This window comes from Xylona heveae (genome assembly GCF_001619985.1).
Source record: "Xylona heveae TC161 unplaced genomic scaffold L228scaffold_3, whole genome shotgun sequence".
NCBI classification, from domain to species: Eukaryota; Fungi; Ascomycota; class Xylonomycetes; order Xylonales; family Xylonaceae; genus Xylona; species Xylona heveae.
Genome location: NW_017264195.1, coordinates 2,452,475 through 2,470,841, shown reverse-complemented (window position 1 = coordinate 2,470,841; position 18,367 = coordinate 2,452,475). Strand labels below are relative to the sequence as shown.

Genomic DNA, 18,367 nt, shown 5'->3' with positions numbered 1-18,367 from the left:
ATGATTAAAGACCACTTTTATATCATTGATCACCTTTAGAAACGGATGCTCTGGCCTTTTCTGATAATCCCGGACGAAAAAGATATCCGAAAAGATATTCGAAGCTTGTGATCAAGCAGTGGCAGCTGATTTCATTCACCAGCCCGCTGGTTGCCCGCCATCTTTGCCATCTCTATTGGCAAGTTCATAGCGCGGAAACGGTCAACAGTGTCGCATCTTCTTCCATCACTCAACCTCGAATAATATTTCATTCAACGATAAATTCCGGATCGCTGCGAGTTTGGTAGAAGTGATACGACGCAAACAGTCCCTTCACCATGGAGGTCGAAACGCCTACGAGACCGGTGCCCTCTCGACCGAACGATCTCACCGAAGACGAAGGAAGTGCCCAAGAAGAGCCTGGTACCCGGTCTGCAGCACCCAGCGCACCCCGTTCATCCTCACGTCGGGCAGCACAAGTTGGCTCGGTCTACTCCGGGAATAAAATAACTCATTTGAAAAAGGATGACGGCATTCCTCTGTGGCGGAAGGACATTCAGTATGATTTCCTGCGGACGGTTTTTGAGGATGAGACGGCGGCTTTTACAAACATCTATGACGGCAGCTCTGGCAATACCTTTGCGGACATTTACATTGATGCCATGGCCCGAAGCAGCAAGACGAGTAAAATTCTAAAAGACAAGCTGTTAAATGACCGAGCGGCTGCTATCAACATGGCAATGGTGTGCCTACTGGTGAATTTGGGCAGAATGAACACTACGCTGAATTGTACGTCGTTGTTGGAGCTGAAAACTTCTTAGGCCTTTTTATATCAAAAAGAGAAATCATATGCTAATGATACACAAACAGTCTTCCCCGAAATGCGCGCCCAGCTTCGCACCTATCATTCAATACCATCATTGCAAGCACAGCAGGACCCCAATGCTTACAAGCAGCTGCAGGACGCGCCACGTCTGAAGTCAATTTTGAAAGGTGCATCCGAAGATAATGAAGAACCCGGCACGTTGGAAGCTATCAGAGCTCATCCGATACCTCGCACAAATCCTGTCAATCTTATTTTTGTGCTCTCTCAATATGCGCCAAAGATTTCCGAATTGCACTTTTTCCCTCCTCGGGAATTTTACGATCTTGTCATGAGAAATACACTCAGCAGTCGCAGCCGTGCAAGAGCTTTTCTGTGGCTCATGTGGTGGTATCTTGAAAGTGACTTTACAAAGGAGTCTGCGGAAAGCAGTCCGTTTGGAGCTGGCCTCGAAGGCGAGGGCTCAAATGGCATGCCCATCAAGGTCCCTGCATTTGAGCACCTTACAGAAGAACAGGCCAATCTCGAAAATGTTGACACGGAGGAGGAGATTACATTTGGAGAGCAAAAAAGAGAAGAACGAAAACGTCAGTTGCCATATCTTTGAATGCATGTAACCAGTTGGTTGACAATATCTGCAGGGATCATTGAAAATGACAATGCAGCTGTTGCGTCTGTTACAAAGAGAAGTAAAAAGGGTGAGTAGTAGTTTATCCTCGATTTCGCGCTGCAGGTAGCATCCATAAAGATGTCGCTCGTCGTGCACTGGACATATATATAACAATCAGGAACCTTTTTGCTAAGGGTATTCAGGCCACTCAATAATTCCGTCTGACGACGGCGCAAGCCCAGGACGTGATGGTTAGTAGCCCAACCTTTTGTGTCAAAATCTTGTTCTAGTTCTTTCTACTCTAACATTCATGGATAGGCTCTTTTCGAGGCAGTACCCGTTCTCGGCCTTCAGCTCGATACTCCCATATGGAAACATACCATTCAGATTCGGACCGCACTCGTTCCGCGTCTCCGCCAGACTCTTCCCGTCATCCTGCTCAGACGCTGCGCATTACTACACTTTTGAATGATGAAACACCTTCGGGCCCCAGTCGATCTGGCCGCTCCCGCCGCTCAGCAGGTGGTAGAGAACCTAAATCAGAGCGGACGCATCAACGTATCCTACTTCGGACCAAAGCGGACCGTGGCCTAGACTCTTCCCCTGCACCAGCTGAAGGTCGTGGCGGTACTCCTTCTACAAGCCAGCGCCGCTCTCGACCGCTCACAGCCCATCAGTTGGCAGTCGAAACCCACCGACGCTCACGCGTCGAGTTTATCGTCGACCGACGGATGCGCTCCCTCTTTGACAAGAAGACCCGCGCTCGGTACCGACAAGGTTCCTTGTGGCGGGCGTGGGTCCGTTGCCGGAGCCTACCCGGCGACGTTGACAGTGACGATGAGGCATCCATGTTGCTTCCTCATCACCATCATCATCACCACCATCACCACCACCACCATTCCTCCTCGTCTTCCCTGCACAACGCTCACGGCCTGGCTGGCCTGCTGCAGACCCCTACAGAGGCGGACGATTTTGGCGAAGAAGCCGGCTCGTACGCGTCGGCATTGAGAAAAGCGAGCCGGCGCCTACACAGATGGGAGAATGGAATCCCTGCCATACCACCTCGAAGCCGTGAAGAAAAGAGGGCCATTGCGGAGGAAGCTGAAGAGGCCGCTGCAGCAGCCGCAGCCGCAGCTGAGGCTACAGGTGGAAAGTCGTCCCGCTCAGTCGGTGGCGGCGGCGGCGGCAGCGTGAATGGCAGCGCCCTTGCGCCTCCCTCCAAGACACGAATCCGCCTCACCACACCCAGTACTCTGAGCCGCAAGCGCAAATCTACAGCTAGCGATGGCAAAGTTACCAAGAGCGCCAGAACCACTGCATCAACGGCATCAGCATCACGACGCGCGAGGCCCTCTTCGTCAAGAGCTCGTGGAGGCAAAAGCGCGGCCAAAGCACGCGGCAGTCCTGCAGCCGCCAGCGTCGGCGTCGGCGAGGACGATAGTATTATTGTCGATGCAGCATCCAGCCCAGGCGGCGGCGGCGGCGCTGACGGACCCGAAGTCGGTGAAGAACTGGACGATATTGATCGTGAACTGTTGGGCGAAGGAGATGGCGAAGACGAGGAGGAAGAAGGGGAAGAAGGGCAAGAAGGGGAAGAAGGGGAAGAAGGGGAAGAAGGGGAAGAAGGGGATGCCGACGAGGCCGAGGATGGAGCGGAGCCTGAAGCAGAAGCGGAGGCAGAACACGAAGAAGGTGACGCCGAAGTCGAAGCTGAAGGAGAAGGAGAAGTAGATGCCGACGATGTCGAAGCTGCAGATGACGGCGATGATGTCGACGGTGACGAGGAGGACGATGAGGAGGAGGACGACGATGACGACGAAAACGATGAAGAGGACGATGACAATGGCCCCGGTGCGCCCGAAGACGAAACTATCGACGACGCAAGTATTGCGGAAGGCGAAGGCGAGGGTGAAGGCGACCATGACCATGACCATGACCATGACCTAGACCCTGACGTTGACGCCTCGCCTGCTGCCAAACATGCCGACGAGATGGACGTTTCTGCTGGGTAATCGTGATATTTGTCTGGTATTCTGCACCTGCATCTGCACCTGGAATGCCCACTTATATTACTTGCCCTTTTCCGAATGTTGCTCTCCTTTCCCTTTTTTCCCTTCTTTCTCCTTTGTTTACTTCTCTCTCTCTCTCTTTCTTTTCTCTCTGTTTTCTTTTTCTTTTTCTTTAGTTCTCTCTTCGTACGTTGTTGCTGGCTTCTGCATTGTACAGTACAGACTATTGCACCAATTTGTTATCCATACCGCCGAACAATCCTTTTCCTATGGATTGCACTTCTTTTGTTTTCTTTTCTGTTTATCCAGAGCTCTAGATTGTTTAGTCTCTTAGCCAATCAAGCAAGCAAGCAATTAATCAATCAATTTACTAGTACAATTGGTCAACTATCACGTATTTTTTATATCTTATAAGAGACAATAAGATATAAGAGACAAGAATTGGAAACAAGTCGACGACACATATAAAGAAAAGGTTTCTACGATATCTACACGATTAAGTACAACTGCAGTCGAGGAGTGGCCGCGAGAGTTGTTAAACACAAATTGGGATCAGTGTATCATATCTTCAAGGAAAAGGAGACTGGAAAGCATACGGATAGTAGTACGAATAGCAACAGTAATAGTAATTGTAGCATTGTAGAATTGTAGTTGAAGGTGATGGAAAGATCATGGTATTTTGCATATACTGTACACCGGTACACCGGTACACCGGTAATTGTACACCGTATGTGTATCGTAAACATACTATGGAAAATAGTCCAGTCCATGGTCCAGACGCGCAACACTAAAACACAACTAACCAGGACAGCGCATAATTGGTTCAGAGTTCCGACAAATGCTAATTTCATCCCATTTCCATTGTCCATGTCCATTGTACATTGTCTGTTGCCAAAAGAGACTAGATCATTCTGCATGCGCACTGAATGAGAATAGTGAACAGGAGAAAAGTCAGGAATAAGAAATAAGGATAGAAAGTAGGGAAAGAAATTGAAGGAACAGCAGCTCGTTCAGGTATGGGAATGAGAACTGGAAGGCGATATAGCCCGGGCTAGAAGTGTTAAGAAGGGAAAGAAGAAATGGTAAAGGAAGTCGACTCCAGTCGAGGTGATCGTGTAGAGGATGGTAGAGGTAAGAGCGTATGACTATAATTCAAAGTATTAGTATCATTTCTCTCATTATTTCATTTCATTTCGTTCAGACACGAAACGCGGCCAAAGATGCGATTTACAAGTGCGTTAAGCCCTCCTCTCACCCTCCCCAAAATTAAAACAATAAAACCAAAAAATAATGAGAGAAGGAGAGAATGACAGGAGAACGACTTGCCCACACTTTAAATATCCACTACCCTATATCAAACCCCTCTTACAAAGAAGAAAGAATAAAAGGGAAGAGTATTATGAAGTCGACGACTGCTCCCGCCGCTGCTGCTCATGCATGGCCTGCTGGCGAGCCGCCCGGCCATGAGGCACCGGAGACCCGGGAATGCGCGTATCGGTCTGTTGGATCGCAGACCATTGGGCCTTCATGTTGATGTTTGACGGCGTGGGGCGCAGCGTGCGGCGGGCCACGAAGACAGCGGCGCCGGCAAGAGTGGCGCCGAACAAGACAGTCTTGCCTCGCATCTTGTTTGTAGAATAGTAGATAGGATGATAGAGTTGATATAGCACGATGGAGTTGCAGGAGATGTTGGTTTGATGGTGATGGAAAGAAGCAACTGTGGCGAGCAGTATAAACTGTAGGGTAGCTAGCTCTGGAAAGCTGTACAGATAGGTAATAGGTCCCGAAACGGGTGGTGGAAAGTGAGCTAGGCGGGAGGACGTGGAGATGGTTTTAGGGTTCAGGGTTTGCTTATAAAGAAATTGTAGGAAGCCGTCCTGGAAACGTGGGAAACGCCTGGCGGGGTAAAGAGGGAGTTCGTGGGAATGACGGACGATGGAGATGATGGAGACGAAGGGCCTAGATCGAGCAGCGGGAACACGTTTGAGGAGGTAATAGAAGGTAAGAGGTATATACGGTAACGAGAGCAAAGAGTGGAAGAGTAGTAAGGTAGTATGGTAGGTAGGTTACCTCAGGTAATGGAGGGGGAGAGAAGTGGGAAATGGTCCAAACTTTAAAAGGACCCAGACTGAGGTTGTCAGGCAAACATATCAATGCAGGGACATACGACACGCACGAAAAAGGCATGACATTGCACACTTACCTAGGTATACACCACACGGTACACGGCACCACTCCGGTGGAGAAAGAGAAAGTGTGGGGAACAGGGAATGAGTACGTAGCACTCCCAATATGTGAAGTAAGTAAGGTAAGTAGATAGATTGATTGGATGGGACAAGTGAAAAAGAGTGGAGTCGAGAACTCGTACGGTCTGCGCCACCAGGCATCCCACCCACCGGAGATAATTCGCTCGAAGATGGAAAAGTTGATGAACGCATGGGGATTAGAGTGGAGAAGTGAGGGCGGCAACTGAGACAGTTACAGTTAAGAATGGTTACTGTTTTCTTACTCGACCTGGCTTAGACAGTCAGAGAAAGGTGGGGTAATCAGCGAAACTATAGTATGAGGGTACTCTGTATAGTCCAAGTAATTGGCTGTGCAAGTGACGATAAGACGCGTACTCGGTCTGTGTAGATCCAGAAGATCAGGTACAGTAGGTAGGTAAGGTCAGGTAGATACGATACATCAGGTCGCCAGGTAAGACGACTCGTACCATGTCGTCGGGAACCATTGCTAACGTGATAATCCTCTGATGTGGTCTGATACCTGGACTGATGTCTGCAGCACGACAGTACATGCTGCATTCTTCAACACCTGGTCAGGATTTAATATTGTCTAACCCCGAAAATAGCTATACTATAATGCTTGACCAAGTATTGCAGGACATGCATGGGAGATGATGGTTCTCGGTCGGGCATTTTCGTGGGAAATATGCAATGCGGGAAGACGCGGGACGATCATACAGAGCTGTGGGTCTTCCGTGGTGGGTCTCTCATACTCCACCGAATGTTAGCTGATTGCGGGGGATACGGTCCCGATATCTTAACTGAACCGCTTCAGCAATTGTCATACATATGATAATGGCTACAGCCTACAACAGCAAGCCAATGACTGGATGAGAATTAGAGAAATTGTGGCATTTTCATTCGTCATTTCTCCCAAATAAATAAGGGAAAAGAAACACATTTAAAATTAGACGCTATAGATTATTTTTTATCCAAATTATAGCAATACAATACAGTGCATGCAATTATTCACCGTGGCAAATTGCTAAACAGACGGTTGAATCCCAGGCTTAACTTCAGCGAGCAAAAAATGATTGTTCAGCATTGAAATAAGAATATTTTTGTGGAGAGGCGTTTTCCTTGAGTAAAACTCCGCAATGGAACAAAATAAAGCTCAACCCCTCAGCACTATCGTCATGTTTCCCCCGTGGTTTTAAAATGATTCAATTCAGCCATTGCAATCACGAAGGACGTCTGGTAGCACCAGCGCCGCCGCTCGGTGGAGGAGAACCTTTGGTCCAACTTCAAGTCGTCAGCATTGGATATGTAAAACCATACGTTCTGGCAACATGGTAGAGTAGATGGAAAAGGTGAAAAAGACGAAAATGCATACCTATTCCACATCTTTCCAAACATTCCAGGCTGCGGTGCTTGCTCACTGGCGCTCATTCGTCTCTGAGCACCCATGGCATCATCAGGGTTTCGCTTCTGATTCATAAGGCCAGAAAAAAGGCCTTGGCCCTGTGAAGACTATTATAAAATAACAATTAGTACGGGAGTGCTCATTTACTATCGGATCAAAAACTCACTCTTCTGCGATTCGGATTGACGCCGAAGCTACCCGAGGCCCCCGCATTCGCAGGCGTTGGAACCGCACCTGCTCCGCCTCGGACAGCGGACGACTGCTGAGTTTGCGAGCTGTTCGACATGATGGAGATCTTCTGATTGTCTCTCGTCTCTTCACAGATACAAGTAATTGATATTATCGGCCCCGTCAATGGAAACTGGATGATTTGTTATGATAAGAGCAGAATGGGGTGATTCAGGTGTATATGAAGGAAAAGGGCCTTGTGATTGACGCTTCCTTCTGATTAAGGTTCGATTCTGTAAGCAAGCACACTCTGTAATAGCGCCTCCGTCTTTACGTTGAAGAGCCTATGAGGTATGCGGTATGAGCTTATGATCTCATGACCAACTTGCTTTGCTCACATACAGGCGGGGGCAAAGACCCTGCCGCGTGTCTAACCTGGGGGGATGGCTACATGTCTATGCATATATTGATGTGCACGCAGCGGTTGATTTGTGTCAATCCCTTAAATCTAGTCGTATCGAGTACTTCCAAATTTAATGTAACCTCAATCAGTGAAATGCACGCAGTATTCCAAGATCACAGAGTAAAAGTAACGCATACATCCGTACCCAACATATCATCTCAGCTTTGGTATAGACACTTGCCACTAAAGCGATCAATGAGCTCTACAGTATTCCGAACGTATCGAGATCATCGGAGTTGTGTATGCATTATATGATCGATCACTAAAAGAGCGATGGCCAGAAGGAAAAGTAACGTTAGGAATACCTCACGGATACACGGTCAGTAATAAGAATAGCTGCCTCTCGATCTGAACAGGAAAAGCATGACGTTATCGACACTTGAATTGCTCAGAACTTATTGGACGCGCCTTCCTTTTGCGGAGTCGATTGCGGGGAAAGCCGCATGGTTCAAGCCCTAGCAATTAGTCAGCCATGGAAGGAGCCTGTTCCGTGGCTATTAGCTGGAAAAGACAAGACGGTCATCGCTCTATGTTTCTTCACATGAAAGGTATAGTTTGGGGGCCTTGCCCGTCATCGATGCAGGGTCTGGACAAGGGGCAAAGAAAGATGTTGATTTCATGTTCAAGTAAACAATGCTAAATTGATTCATATATGCTCTCCTATCTACAGACCCCTATTATGTCTAGACCACACCCCTCTAATGCCACCCAATTATTCATTGCTATGACGCGTCAGGCAGAAAGATGCAACTACAGGAAAATGCGAGAGAGCTATAGCTTCCCTTAATTCAGCAGTGTTTCATTGATGTTGCTGTCACTCCCACCCAGCACTCTCGAGCTTGTACACTAATCCAGATAGCTGCCCATTGAAATATATAGCATAGTCATGTTGGGCAAAAGTCCGTGTATCGAGCTTCATATAGTACGTGCGATTGTGCGCTCGTACCCTGCAGCCCATACCACGTCTACGACGATCCGTCACACCCAACGCACCTGGTACCAAACCTTTCTCATCCTCCTCGCTTCCGCATCGATTGCATGAAGGAATAGAAATTGTCGAGCCGGACGACGAGAACTCTGGCAACTCGCCTCCAATGCAACTAACGTGTTGCCAAGTAAAGCAGGAAGTACACCATATGCAGTCGTCTTTGACGTCGCTCGATATCCCGCAGCAAGGAAATGAGGTATAAAACCGCAATATTGACATCTTATCCATTTGTGGAATAGATGAATAATACCATCGAGCTAGCACAGACGAAGCTTGTGCCAAAGAGACATTATCCAATGGCTCTAGAGTGTCGAGAACCATGCTGAGAAGCTCAGGCGGAAGCGTCGACAAGAATGATTGTTCAGAAAGAGCGAGGTCTTCCTTCCAGCACGGCGATGTAAGCACGTGGGTGAGAATCCGAAATCCAGGTGAGCATGTTGTAGTCGACGTATTAGTTACGAGGGGAACAGCGGAAGAGCATCGAGTAGATTTCTCATCAATCTCAGCAAACGCAACCGACTCCAGCGAAATGAGAATCGCGTGCACACGACGGCCCTTGGCACACTGATTTTGGACTTGGTCTTGGGCCAGTTTGACTCCAGCCAACCGTGATGATGGAGTGATCAAATCAGCACATTGAACAATGAGGAATCCGTGGAACCAATAGATTTGATCAGATGGAGCATTCCATGATGGGTATGCCATGGGAGACGAGATAAGCGCCAGGCTTTCTCGTCCAACCTTGGGCGATACCTCAAAATCCCAAGCAGCCAGCCGCAAGATGGCAATAGCGAGGGTATCAAAGAGCGGAGAGGGAGGGGCCCACGCCAATCGGTCATCGAAAAAGAATTTCCACTGAAAGACAAAATCCACAAAAATTCCGAATTGTAGCTCATTCATAGAAGTCGGAGGTTCAATTTCAATCCGCAGGTCGGTATCTGCCCCCACTGCCATTTGAAGGTGCGCCGTCTTCTCCGTGTATTTACTCAGCGGCTGCGCTCCATTTCGTCGGAAATTCTCCAAATCTAAATCTTTCGGTTCCCGAACATCCTTCAGATCAAGCTGAAGCACCGAGATAGTGAGCGCACCGCCGGGTAAAGCTTCCCATGTAGATACCGTCACAACCTTTTTGTCAAGGTTAAGTGTATAGACGAAATCGAGATCGGTGTGTAAGGGACAGGCAAACGGCACTTCATCAAAGCCATCAGCACTGATCCCGTATTTCTGCGCCTTTTGAATGAATTCGAATGTTGCCGGCTCGTCTAGATTGCAGACTCGAGCATTGCGATACCGCTGTCGATACCATTTACCTGAAATGAATCGAGTCAATTATGATTGCAATTGCGTGCAACGTCAAAGTAAACAAGACAAACCGTTTACAAAAACATTCCATATATTTCTATTTGCCGCAGACACCGTCAGAGGCGTCATAAAAGAGAAAGCAGTAGTGACATAAGGTGGGTGGGCAGCGAGCTCTGCACCCATTGTCGCATGGCCAGGGCTTTAGATAAGCTCTCAAAAGTATATCAAGCCAACCTCTGGAAAGTCGTGCGTCAGCACAAAGGTTCTCTTCCAAAACCTCTGCCTGACACGCACGAGTTGCTGCTTGTAAAACATGGCTGTACTCAAGTATGTCATCCCATGTTTATCAGGTTATCTGAATCTGCCGTTCGACCCGAGCGATCCCCTCAAAGGAACTGCCCGGTCGCTCGACGTAAAAGAACCGGGACGACCCGACACCCGCTACTATATAGCTTACCTGCCTTTAGTGGGGCCCCAGACTCCACTCTTTCCATGCTCTGAATCGAAGAGTAGAACAATAAAATCCTGGACTGATCAAGGCACAATGCTGGTGCAGTTGACGATGTATGAAACCGTGACAGACCTCGTTTCTCCTTCGAGCCCATTGAGATATTATTACTATTCTTTCTAAGCTTACTTGATGTTTGCATATAACTCCTGATCCATTCAACCCACATAATTAATCCATACTCCCAAGCGATGATAAACAGAAAACAATGAATATTGGTATACTATCGACCGTGAGAGCTCCGCCTTACGTCCCCTATAGCTCGCCTTCGGTGATCCGAATCTGCGAAAAGTGCTTCAATCAAATCAATAACCTCCTCTGGCCCAAACTCGAGCCTCAATTCTCCCTCGGTCCAAAGATACTTGATATCTACCAGCGAGCTTTCCAGAATATTGATGAGGTATTGAAATTTGAGCCAATTAGGCGTGTAGACTGCCGTCAGTGGTACAGCTTCTTGCTCACCCACGTCAGTTGCTCCACTTTTTGGTTGCTCCGGCAAGAAAAGGTCCTCGAGCTTTGAAATCTCGTTGCAAAAGGAGACCAAACGCTGTGATTCTGGTTCTGATATATCACTCATGTCTTCAATGTCGACAATGAATTTGCTAATGACAGTTGAGAGGAGCGACCCGATTGACTGCAGCAATGCGGAGCGTGACAGGATACCTTTCCATTGCCGCTCAATTCCTCTGATTAAGTCGACTGTGGATTGTACTGCTGTGTGACACTGCCCTGCAAACGGCTGCACCGTACAATTGGCGAACCCCTGAGCGCCATCGAGCATATCGCCTAGTATCCGACGCTGAGATTCCATCTCTCCGCTGTATGCTCGCTTGGCATAACTCTCGAGAAGGGAAATTTCGCCGTCAAGCGTCAATTTCCTTGTTGTGGTTGGCGATGCTTCAAATTTTTCAGACTGTTCTTGGACGAGTTTGCGCAATTGTTCTGTGACCCACATGCTGTCGTTGTATGCAAACATGAGTCCACTAGGACTGGAAGAATAGAATGATGGAGCACAAGCACGATACATGGCTAGGATAAGTGTTGGAAGTGTGAAGAGACCTGCCGCTGCAGGTGCTACTGGCGATTGAGAATGACTGGAAATACGTGCGTTAGCTGACATTGAATGGTACATGTGAACCCAGAAATATGTTGGGAGGAATAGTCATACCTTGGTTGCATAAGTGTGTTACCGTCGAAGACAGAGCTTTGAATTTTTTCCAGGATAGCCTCTGGTACGGTCGTGATTGTATATGCTTCCTTCAGGGTAATCTCTTTTTCTGGCCTTTTTTCTTTGTCTTGGTGGACCTGCGCTGAGTGTGGCAACTCGTCTAGTTTAGGAAGCTCTGATTGCTCACTGCCATCATCATCCTCGCCCCATCCCCATGCGTCCTCAATATCATCATCACCTTGCTCTTGCGCAGGTTTTCGTGCTCCTTTCTCTTGTCTGCTCTCATCTGTTGGCTCATCCAAGCCCCAAGCGCTAACGTCTTCCTCTTCGTCCCCATTTGCGGCTGTTGAGGGATGATCTGCATTTGGCTCGTTGTCATCATCGGACCAGCCTGCATTCCAGTCATCCTGTCCGCCATTTTGTCCTTGTGCGTTCGCAAATTCTGGAGCAAAAACTTGTGTCTCGACCCTTTCCACCGTTTTCGTGTCCCAAGCTCCCTTTAGTAGGAGCTCTCTCACAGTTAATAATGCACCTTCCCGCCGTTTCGTTATCCAGACGCGAGGAGCTCGGCTTGCCCATTCAGCCAACGGCTCTTCTCCCTTCCACCCTAGGAAACGAATAAAATCAACAAAGAGCTGAACCTGTTTCAGAACCTCTTCGTATTCCTCGAGTCCGCGCAAGGACGATGGCACGGATGATATTAACCACGTATCGATGAGGCGGGAGCTGAGACTTGGCATGAGAGTCTCGGATAATGCCAAGGACACCGATGATGGCAGATGAGTATTCAAGAATCCGAATACCGACTTGAGATCTTCGAGTTTGTCACTCACACCCCTATCACCTCCTCCTTTTTCAACCTGAACACTATTATCGCGAATTGTCAGAGTTGCATGCCCTTCCTTTCCATCTTTGGCCAGAAGAGGGGAGATGATGGATTGGTCAAGTGATTTGTGGCATGAATCTATGCGTGATTGAAGCAGCCCAAGCTTGTCCAATGCAGCTGTAAGCGTTTCAATATTTATCGATGCTGAGCCTCCTGCCTGTCAGTCAGCAATCTAATTTCCGCCATCTTCTTACTGCCGGAAGGTACCTTACGATTTATTTCCTTGACGATGCAAAGACTCTGGCGAATTTTATCCACGTTAATCAACTCCTCCCAGCATTGATCTACTTGTTGCACCAAGGATTTCCGTAGGTTCACAGCTCGATTGCTGAGCAATTCGACGGCAAACGTGTTCTCGGACGCCCATGATTGGGAAAGCTGGCGCTCTCCATCTTCCAAAAGCTCAATTGATTGTGGATAATCTTCGCGAAACGTCGCCTCTTGCACCGAGTCGAGAGTAGACTGTATTCGTTGGAGAGATTGTAAGGTTGCGACGAGAGTTTCGCTGAAATAGACTTCATCCTTGAGGAAGTCCACCTTGGAAGACGCATCCTTGTGACGTCCCTGGAGAGGTCGACCGTTTTCGGACTCTTTGACTATTTCACGAGCTTCGGCTTCGGATCTGTCGATGTCGTTGCGAAGTTGGCGTGCTTGGGAAATCCAGCCGTCAACGTCCGGAGCAATCTCCCTGCTGAGCACTTGGATATCACGCTAGAAAGATTAGCCTTGATTTATTCTTAACTATTATGCTGGATTGTCCGCAAAGCACCTTGACATCTTGGCGTGCTGTCTCGAGGAGATCTATAATAACAGGTAAAGCACTGGTTGGCAGCTCGGCGGAGATGACAGCCTCGGAGTCAGGATAGGAGCCATCCCTGACAGATTCAAGGACGGCCTGTCCCAATTGAACGTCTGAAACTGTCTGCGACCGCATCGCCGACAAAGTCGTCCAGCGACAAGATTGACAACTGATCAGTCGCGTCAAGGCCAACTGCTGTCAGGGACGCTAGGTTGAAGATGATTGGCTGGAGAGGACCCTTTGTAGTGACAAGTAAACCATGACCTCACGTCGTCCGAGCAATCGGATCACTGCAGAAGTATCAAGACTTTTATAATTCGGATTTCGCACTTATCCTCAACCTGTCGATATATACGTCTAAAGATACTATTTTGATTCGAATTCATCGCATAGTGCTGCTATGATAGACATGATAGGGATGCATAATTGCCCACGTGGTAAAGCCATGTATATAATAGTGGGGTTCGATCATCATCGCTTAGAAAAAGATATCAAAAACGTGAAGAGATGACCCAACTTCCTTCCCTTCTGGTATATATTATTTGTTCAGTACAAGCTTATTCTTCGCATTTTTCTTGCTGAGTTGGCGAGGGTTTTTAAAAAGAGCCACTGCTGCCGTCATATTTTGCCATATAGATTCACCCTGCGGGGATCCGAGATTATAAGAAAAGGCAAGTATTATTGGCGCCGCCCTGGTTATTCCATCTACTTCCTCTAGAAGCCTTCTTACTGCCAGCACCCGAAAAAGGGCTGCAATATTTAAGCGTATTCACGTCATATCTTCTGAACGTTCTGGGAAGAATGTGTCTCTACGTATTGATCTGATCAAATGCCCGTAAATTCTATCTGTTCAGTATGGGCGCTCTCTATAAGAGTCTGCTCTTCGCCGCACTGCTCCCATTGGCTTTGATTTGGCAGGATCAGATTAGGGAGGGGTAGGTATAGTACGCTCGTGCCTCTGCCTAGAGATTACACCTCTCTCCCCTTAAACTTTGCTCACGTCTACAAGAATATCCGGGGGAGGTGGCAAAAATAATAACGCTCAAAGATTTTGCTAACATACTGGAAAATAGTGGAAATCGACTCTTGACAACTTGCAAGCCAAGTTCTTCTTTGCGGGACATTTTTGCCAGTTTCAGTCTTCATTCTCTATTGACTGCTATCATGCCTTCTATTGAGGCGAAGAAAACACATTTTAAAACTCTGCAGAGTTTCAAAACCGACTACTCTCCAAGTGCCTTTACCCAGTATGAGTCTGAAAGGACTGGAATGAAAGTAGTGGTCGTAGACCAAAAAGGACCAAAGGTTTCGGGCTACTTTGCTCTGGCAACGGAAATCCATGATGATTCCGGAGCACGTAAGTATCGAGACTTTGCACGATTTGGGAAGTTATATAGACTGACATTTCCTAGCACACACATTGGAGCACCTTGTCTTCATGGTAAGTATACTTGGAAAGGCAAGACGCAAGTGCAGAGACTTATTTGACGACTAGGGTTCTCGCAATTACCGCTATAAAGGAGTTCTCGATAAATTAGCCACAAGAGCGTACTCCAATACCAATGCGTGGACAGCAACAGACCATACAGCGTACACGCTAGATACTGCTGGGTGGGAAGGGTTTGCCCAGATTGTAAGTACACGTTATCGTACATGATGGATGTTTGAATGAATCTAATTTGCAATTTTAGCTTCCTATTTATTTGGAGCATGTTCTCTTCCCCACCTTAACTGATGCGGGCTGCTATACTGAGGTTCATCATGTCGACGGAACCGGACATGATGCAGGGTTTGTATTTCTTATCTCATCAAGTCAATGTACCAGCTAATATTAGTGCAGTGTTGTCTATTCAGAGATGCAGGGCGTCCAAAATAACCAGGAGGAGTTGATGGATTTGCAAGCTCGGCGCATCCTCTATCCTGAAGGTGTTGGCTTCCGTTACGAGACTGGTGGTATGATGCAGCAACTTCGGGGTTTGACAGCGGACAGGATTCGGGCCTTTCACAAGGAAATGTATCAACCCAGAAATTTGTGCCTCGTACTCACGGGAGAGATTGATCACGACGATATGCTCCGTATTCTTGAGGAATTTGAGGACGGTATCGTCGATGATGTGCCCAACCCCGAGTCTCCATTTCAGCGGCCGTGGATCGATTCCAAACAGCCGCCGCCGCTGAAGGAAACGACCGTCTCAGAGGTCGAATTTCCGGAAGAGGACGAATCGTCTGGAGAAATCATGGTTGGAATTTTCGGTCCCGACTGCAACGATGTTATGAAGAGTTTGTCTAACACATCCTAAGGAACTTCAGACACTTTGCTAATGCCTTTATTTTTAGTGGCTGCCTTGGATGTCTTAACAGTATATCTCGCTGGATCTTCTGTCTCAGTCCTCGAAAATATCCTTGTGGAGAAAGAGCAGCTCGCTAGTGGAGTAGCCATGTCATATGACGCAAGACCTGACTCTATTATTTGGATTGTAGCCAACAGCGTAGCTACTGAAAAACTCAAGGAAGTCAACCAGCGTCTATTTGAGGTTCTGAAGGAGACGGCCTCAAAGCCTCTGGACATGGATTACATGTTGGAGTGTATTCGTCGCGAAAAGCGGCAACTCAAATTTACTGTTGAAGACTCTGCATTCTTCTTTTCTGATGCTGTCATCAATGACTTCCTTTTTGGAAAGAGAGACGGATCCACGCTTCGAGATCTTGCAACTCTCTCGGAATACGACGAGCTCGAGAAGTGGTCTGACAAGGATTGGAGAGACTTCCTCAGCACATGGATTGCGGATGCTCCGCATGTCTCCCTTCTTGGCGTTCCTTCATCCAAGATGTCCAAGAAGCTCAAGTCCGATGAGAAGAAACGTGTGGCCGAGCAGCGGAAGCGGCTCGGAAAGGAGGGCTTGAAGGAGCTTGAGAAGAAGCTGGAGGAAGCCAAGGCTGAAAATGATAAGCCAATTCCTCAAGAATTGCTAGAGGGTTTCAAGGTCCCCGGCACGGGCTCTATCCACTTTATTAATACTACCACCGCACGTTCAGGACTTGCGAGGAAGATGGGACCTTTGGATAATGAGGTTCAATGCGTTATAGACCAAGACTCGGATCTCCCGCTGTTCCTTCACTTTGAGCACATCCCTACCAACTTTGTGCGGTTTAGCTTGGTGATTTCTGCGGAATCAGTTCCCGTTGAGCTGAAGCCACTATTGGCATTGTACACAATGAACTTTTTCAATACGCCCATAATCCGGAACGGCGAGAAATTGGACTTTGAGCAGGTTGTGGCGGAGCTCGAAAAGGATACGGTGTCGTATCAGATTGAGAGCGGCTCAACCGTTGGCAATGCGGAGCTTCTGCAGATAAAGTTTCAGATTGAGCCGGAAAAATATCAGACCGCAATTGCTTGGTTGAAGACAATGATTTGGGACAGTGTTTTTGATGTCGAGGTACGAAACCCAACAGGTTCTTCTCCATTAAAGTACGTTTAGCTAACATTAACTAGCGATTGAAAGCTACAATCACAAAGATGCTTGCAGATATTCCGGAGGAAAAGCGCAGCGGATACAGCGTAAGTTTTAACATTATGTTGAAAACTCAACTCTGCCTTCAAATCTCAGCTCCACTTGTTGTAAATATGCTAACCTCATTGGAACGATTAGATGATGGCTGCTGTCGATACAATGGTGCACTTCTCTCAAGATTCTCGCGCTCGTGCTCGTAATACACTCGTCAAGGCGCTGTATCTCAAGCGCATCAATAAACTGCTTGAAACTTCCCCGGACGTTGTAATTTCGAAACTCGAACTCGTTCGCTCTCTTTTGTTCCAGTTTTCCAACTTCCGTGCCTACGTCAGCGCGGACGTGCACAAGCTGCAGCAACCTGTCTCTTCGTGGAGCCCTATGCTCTCCAAGTCCGACACCTCTCTGCCTCTATCACCTATTGTTTCACGCTCCGCTTGCCTCAGCGATGCGGGCAAGAATCCAGGAAGTCTTGCGTACATTGTCCCCATGCCAACGATTGACTCTTCCTTTGGAATCTTCACCGGTCGCGGTCCTTCTTCATACGCTGACCAAGACCTTCCTAAACTCATGGTCGCTATCGCCTACCTCGACGCTGTCGAGGGACCAATGTGGGGCGCAGTTCGTGGCACTGGTCTCGCATATGGTACTCACTTTGCGCGAGATGTCGGAACGGGACTGCTTACTTTCAACATTTACCGATCTCCTGATGCCTTCAAGGCGTACAACATTGCCAAGGGTGTTGTGCAAGGCTACGTGAGCAAGGAGCGCGCGTTCGAGAAACCGGCCCTTGAAGGTGCCATTAGCTCTATTGTTGTCTCATTCGCGGATGCCCAGCCCGGCATGGCCAGCGCGGCGCAGGTTAGCTTCATCAACCAGGTCGTGCGCGGCCTGCCCAAGGAGTGGAATGATGTCATGCTGAAGAGAGTCCGTGATGTGGGTGTTGAGGATATTAGAGATGTCATGGAGAGGTTGATTTTGCCAGTCTTCACGCCCGGCAAAGCCGACTTTGTTGTGACATGCGCACCGCTTATGGAGGAGGTGGGTTTCTTTTGCCAGTATTTTGCGCACTATTTTGCGCCGAAGTTCAATGAATGTGTGAACGGAAAGCTGACGTATTTATTGTGACAGTCCCTCGTAAAGTCCTTCACAGAGGTCGGTTTCAAGCCTGAAGCTCATCCTTTGGCATTCTTCCACGATGACTATGGTCTCAAGCCGCAAGATGGCGAAGAAGACGATGCAGAAGAAGAGGAAGAGGAAGAGGGAAGTGAGATGGACGAAGACGAAGACGAAGACGAAGACGAGGACGAGGACGAGGACGATGATGACGATGAAGATGAAGATGACAGCGAAGACGAGGAAGAAGATGACGAATAGATGAACACACTCACGGACATGAACGCGACTGTCATGGATCTTATGAAACTTTATGACATGTAGAATAGATTCGTAAATGCATTCATGTAGACGCACATGTACAGATGAATATATTACATGATATTAA

At 47.9% G+C, this 18,367-nt stretch overlaps 6 protein-coding genes across 6 annotated transcripts; 2 read left to right on the top strand and 4 right to left on the bottom strand.

Moving 5' to 3' along the window:
• Positions 1 to 317: 317 nt before the first annotated feature.
• On the top strand, positions 318 to 3,424 carry L228DRAFT_267041 (hypothetical protein; the record flags this gene model as incomplete). Its single annotated transcript, XM_018334942.1, has 5 exons — positions 318 to 768; positions 850 to 1,389; positions 1,444 to 1,500; positions 1,616 to 1,663; positions 1,731 to 3,424. The coding sequence occupies 5 exons, from the start codon at positions 318 to 320 to the stop codon at positions 3,422 to 3,424; spliced, it is 2,790 nt and encodes a 929-aa protein (XP_018190287.1).
• A 1,394-nt stretch (positions 3,425 to 4,818) lies between these two features.
• Positions 4,819 to 6,152, bottom strand: L228DRAFT_267040 (hypothetical protein; the record flags this gene model as incomplete). Its single annotated transcript, XM_018334941.1, has 2 exons — positions 4,819 to 5,046; positions 6,135 to 6,152. The coding sequence occupies 2 exons, from the start codon at positions 6,150 to 6,152 to the stop codon at positions 4,819 to 4,821; spliced, it is 246 nt and encodes an 81-aa protein (XP_018190286.1).
• Positions 6,153 to 6,547: 395 nt separating this feature from the next.
• Positions 6,548 to 7,659, bottom strand: L228DRAFT_245723 (hypothetical protein). Its single transcript, XM_018332236.1, has 3 exons — positions 7,236 to 7,659; positions 7,040 to 7,176; positions 6,548 to 6,948 (listed from the first exon to the last, which is right to left on the bottom strand). The coding sequence occupies exons 1-3, from the start codon at positions 7,353 to 7,355 to the stop codon at positions 6,888 to 6,890; spliced, it is 318 nt and encodes a 105-aa protein (XP_018190285.1). The 5' UTR covers positions 7,356 to 7,659; the 3' UTR covers positions 6,548 to 6,887.
• Positions 7,660 to 8,331: 672 nt separating this feature from the next.
• L228DRAFT_245721 (hypothetical protein) lies at positions 8,332 to 10,340 on the bottom strand. The gene is made up of 2 exons (XM_018332235.1): positions 10,062 to 10,340; positions 8,332 to 9,998 (listed from the first exon to the last, which is right to left on the bottom strand). The coding sequence occupies exons 1-2, from the start codon at positions 10,171 to 10,173 to the stop codon at positions 8,515 to 8,517; spliced, it is 1,596 nt and encodes a 531-aa protein (XP_018190284.1). The 5' UTR covers positions 10,174 to 10,340; the 3' UTR covers positions 8,332 to 8,514.
• A 147-nt stretch (positions 10,341 to 10,487) lies between these two features.
• Positions 10,488 to 13,775, bottom strand: L228DRAFT_281772 (centromere/kinetochore protein Zw10). The gene is made up of 4 exons (XM_018335913.1): positions 13,322 to 13,775; positions 12,765 to 13,263; positions 11,667 to 12,705; positions 10,488 to 11,592 (listed from the first exon to the last, which is right to left on the bottom strand). The coding sequence occupies exons 1-4, from the start codon at positions 13,484 to 13,486 to the stop codon at positions 10,722 to 10,724; spliced, it is 2,574 nt and encodes an 857-aa protein (XP_018190283.1). The 5' UTR covers positions 13,487 to 13,775; the 3' UTR covers positions 10,488 to 10,721.
• A 740-nt stretch (positions 13,776 to 14,515) lies between these two features.
• L228DRAFT_208833 (putative zinc metalloprotease) lies at positions 14,516 to 18,240 on the top strand (the record flags this gene model as incomplete). Its single annotated transcript, XM_018329779.1, has 9 exons — positions 14,516 to 14,708; positions 14,764 to 14,792; positions 14,847 to 14,984; positions 15,043 to 15,140; positions 15,192 to 15,631; positions 15,689 to 16,791; positions 16,848 to 16,913; positions 17,005 to 17,904; positions 17,995 to 18,240. The coding sequence occupies 9 exons, from the start codon at positions 14,516 to 14,518 to the stop codon at positions 18,238 to 18,240; spliced, it is 3,213 nt and encodes a 1,070-aa protein (XP_018190282.1).
• Between the last annotated feature and the right edge of the window lie 127 nt (positions 18,241 to 18,367).

Bases quoted from the DNA above. Each gene is read 5' to 3' on its own strand.
- L228DRAFT_245721 (XM_018332235.1), bottom strand. From the start codon at position 10,173: ATGGGTGCAGAGCTCGCTGCCCACCCACCTTATGTCACTACTGCTTTC. The intron at 9,999-10,061 runs GTTTGTCTTGTT...GATTCATTTCAG, and splicing joins ATGGAATGTTTTTGTAAACG to GTAAATGGTATCGACAGCGG.
- L228DRAFT_245723 (XM_018332236.1), bottom strand. From the start codon at position 7,355: ATGTCGAACAGCTCGCAAACTCAGCAGTCGTCCGCTGTCCGAGGCGGA. The intron at 7,177-7,235 runs GTGAGTTTTTGA...ATTTTATAATAG, and splicing joins TCAATCCGAATCGCAGAAGA to TCTTCACAGGGCCAAGGCCT. The intron at 6,949-7,039 runs GTATGCATTTTC...GACGACTTGAAG, and splicing joins TTTGGAAAGATGTGGAATAG to TTGGACCAAAGGTTCTCCTC.
- L228DRAFT_281772 (XM_018335913.1), bottom strand. From the start codon at position 13,486: ATGCGGTCGCAGACAGTTTCAGACGTTCAATTGGGACAGGCCGTCCTT. The intron at 13,264-13,321 runs GTGCTTTGCGGA...TAATCTTTCTAG, and splicing joins CAGCACGCCAAGATGTCAAG to CGTGATATCCAAGTGCTCAG. The intron at 12,706-12,764 runs GTAAGGTACCTT...ACTGACAGGCAG, and splicing joins CATCGTCAAGGAAATAAATC to GAGGCTCAGCATCGATAAAT.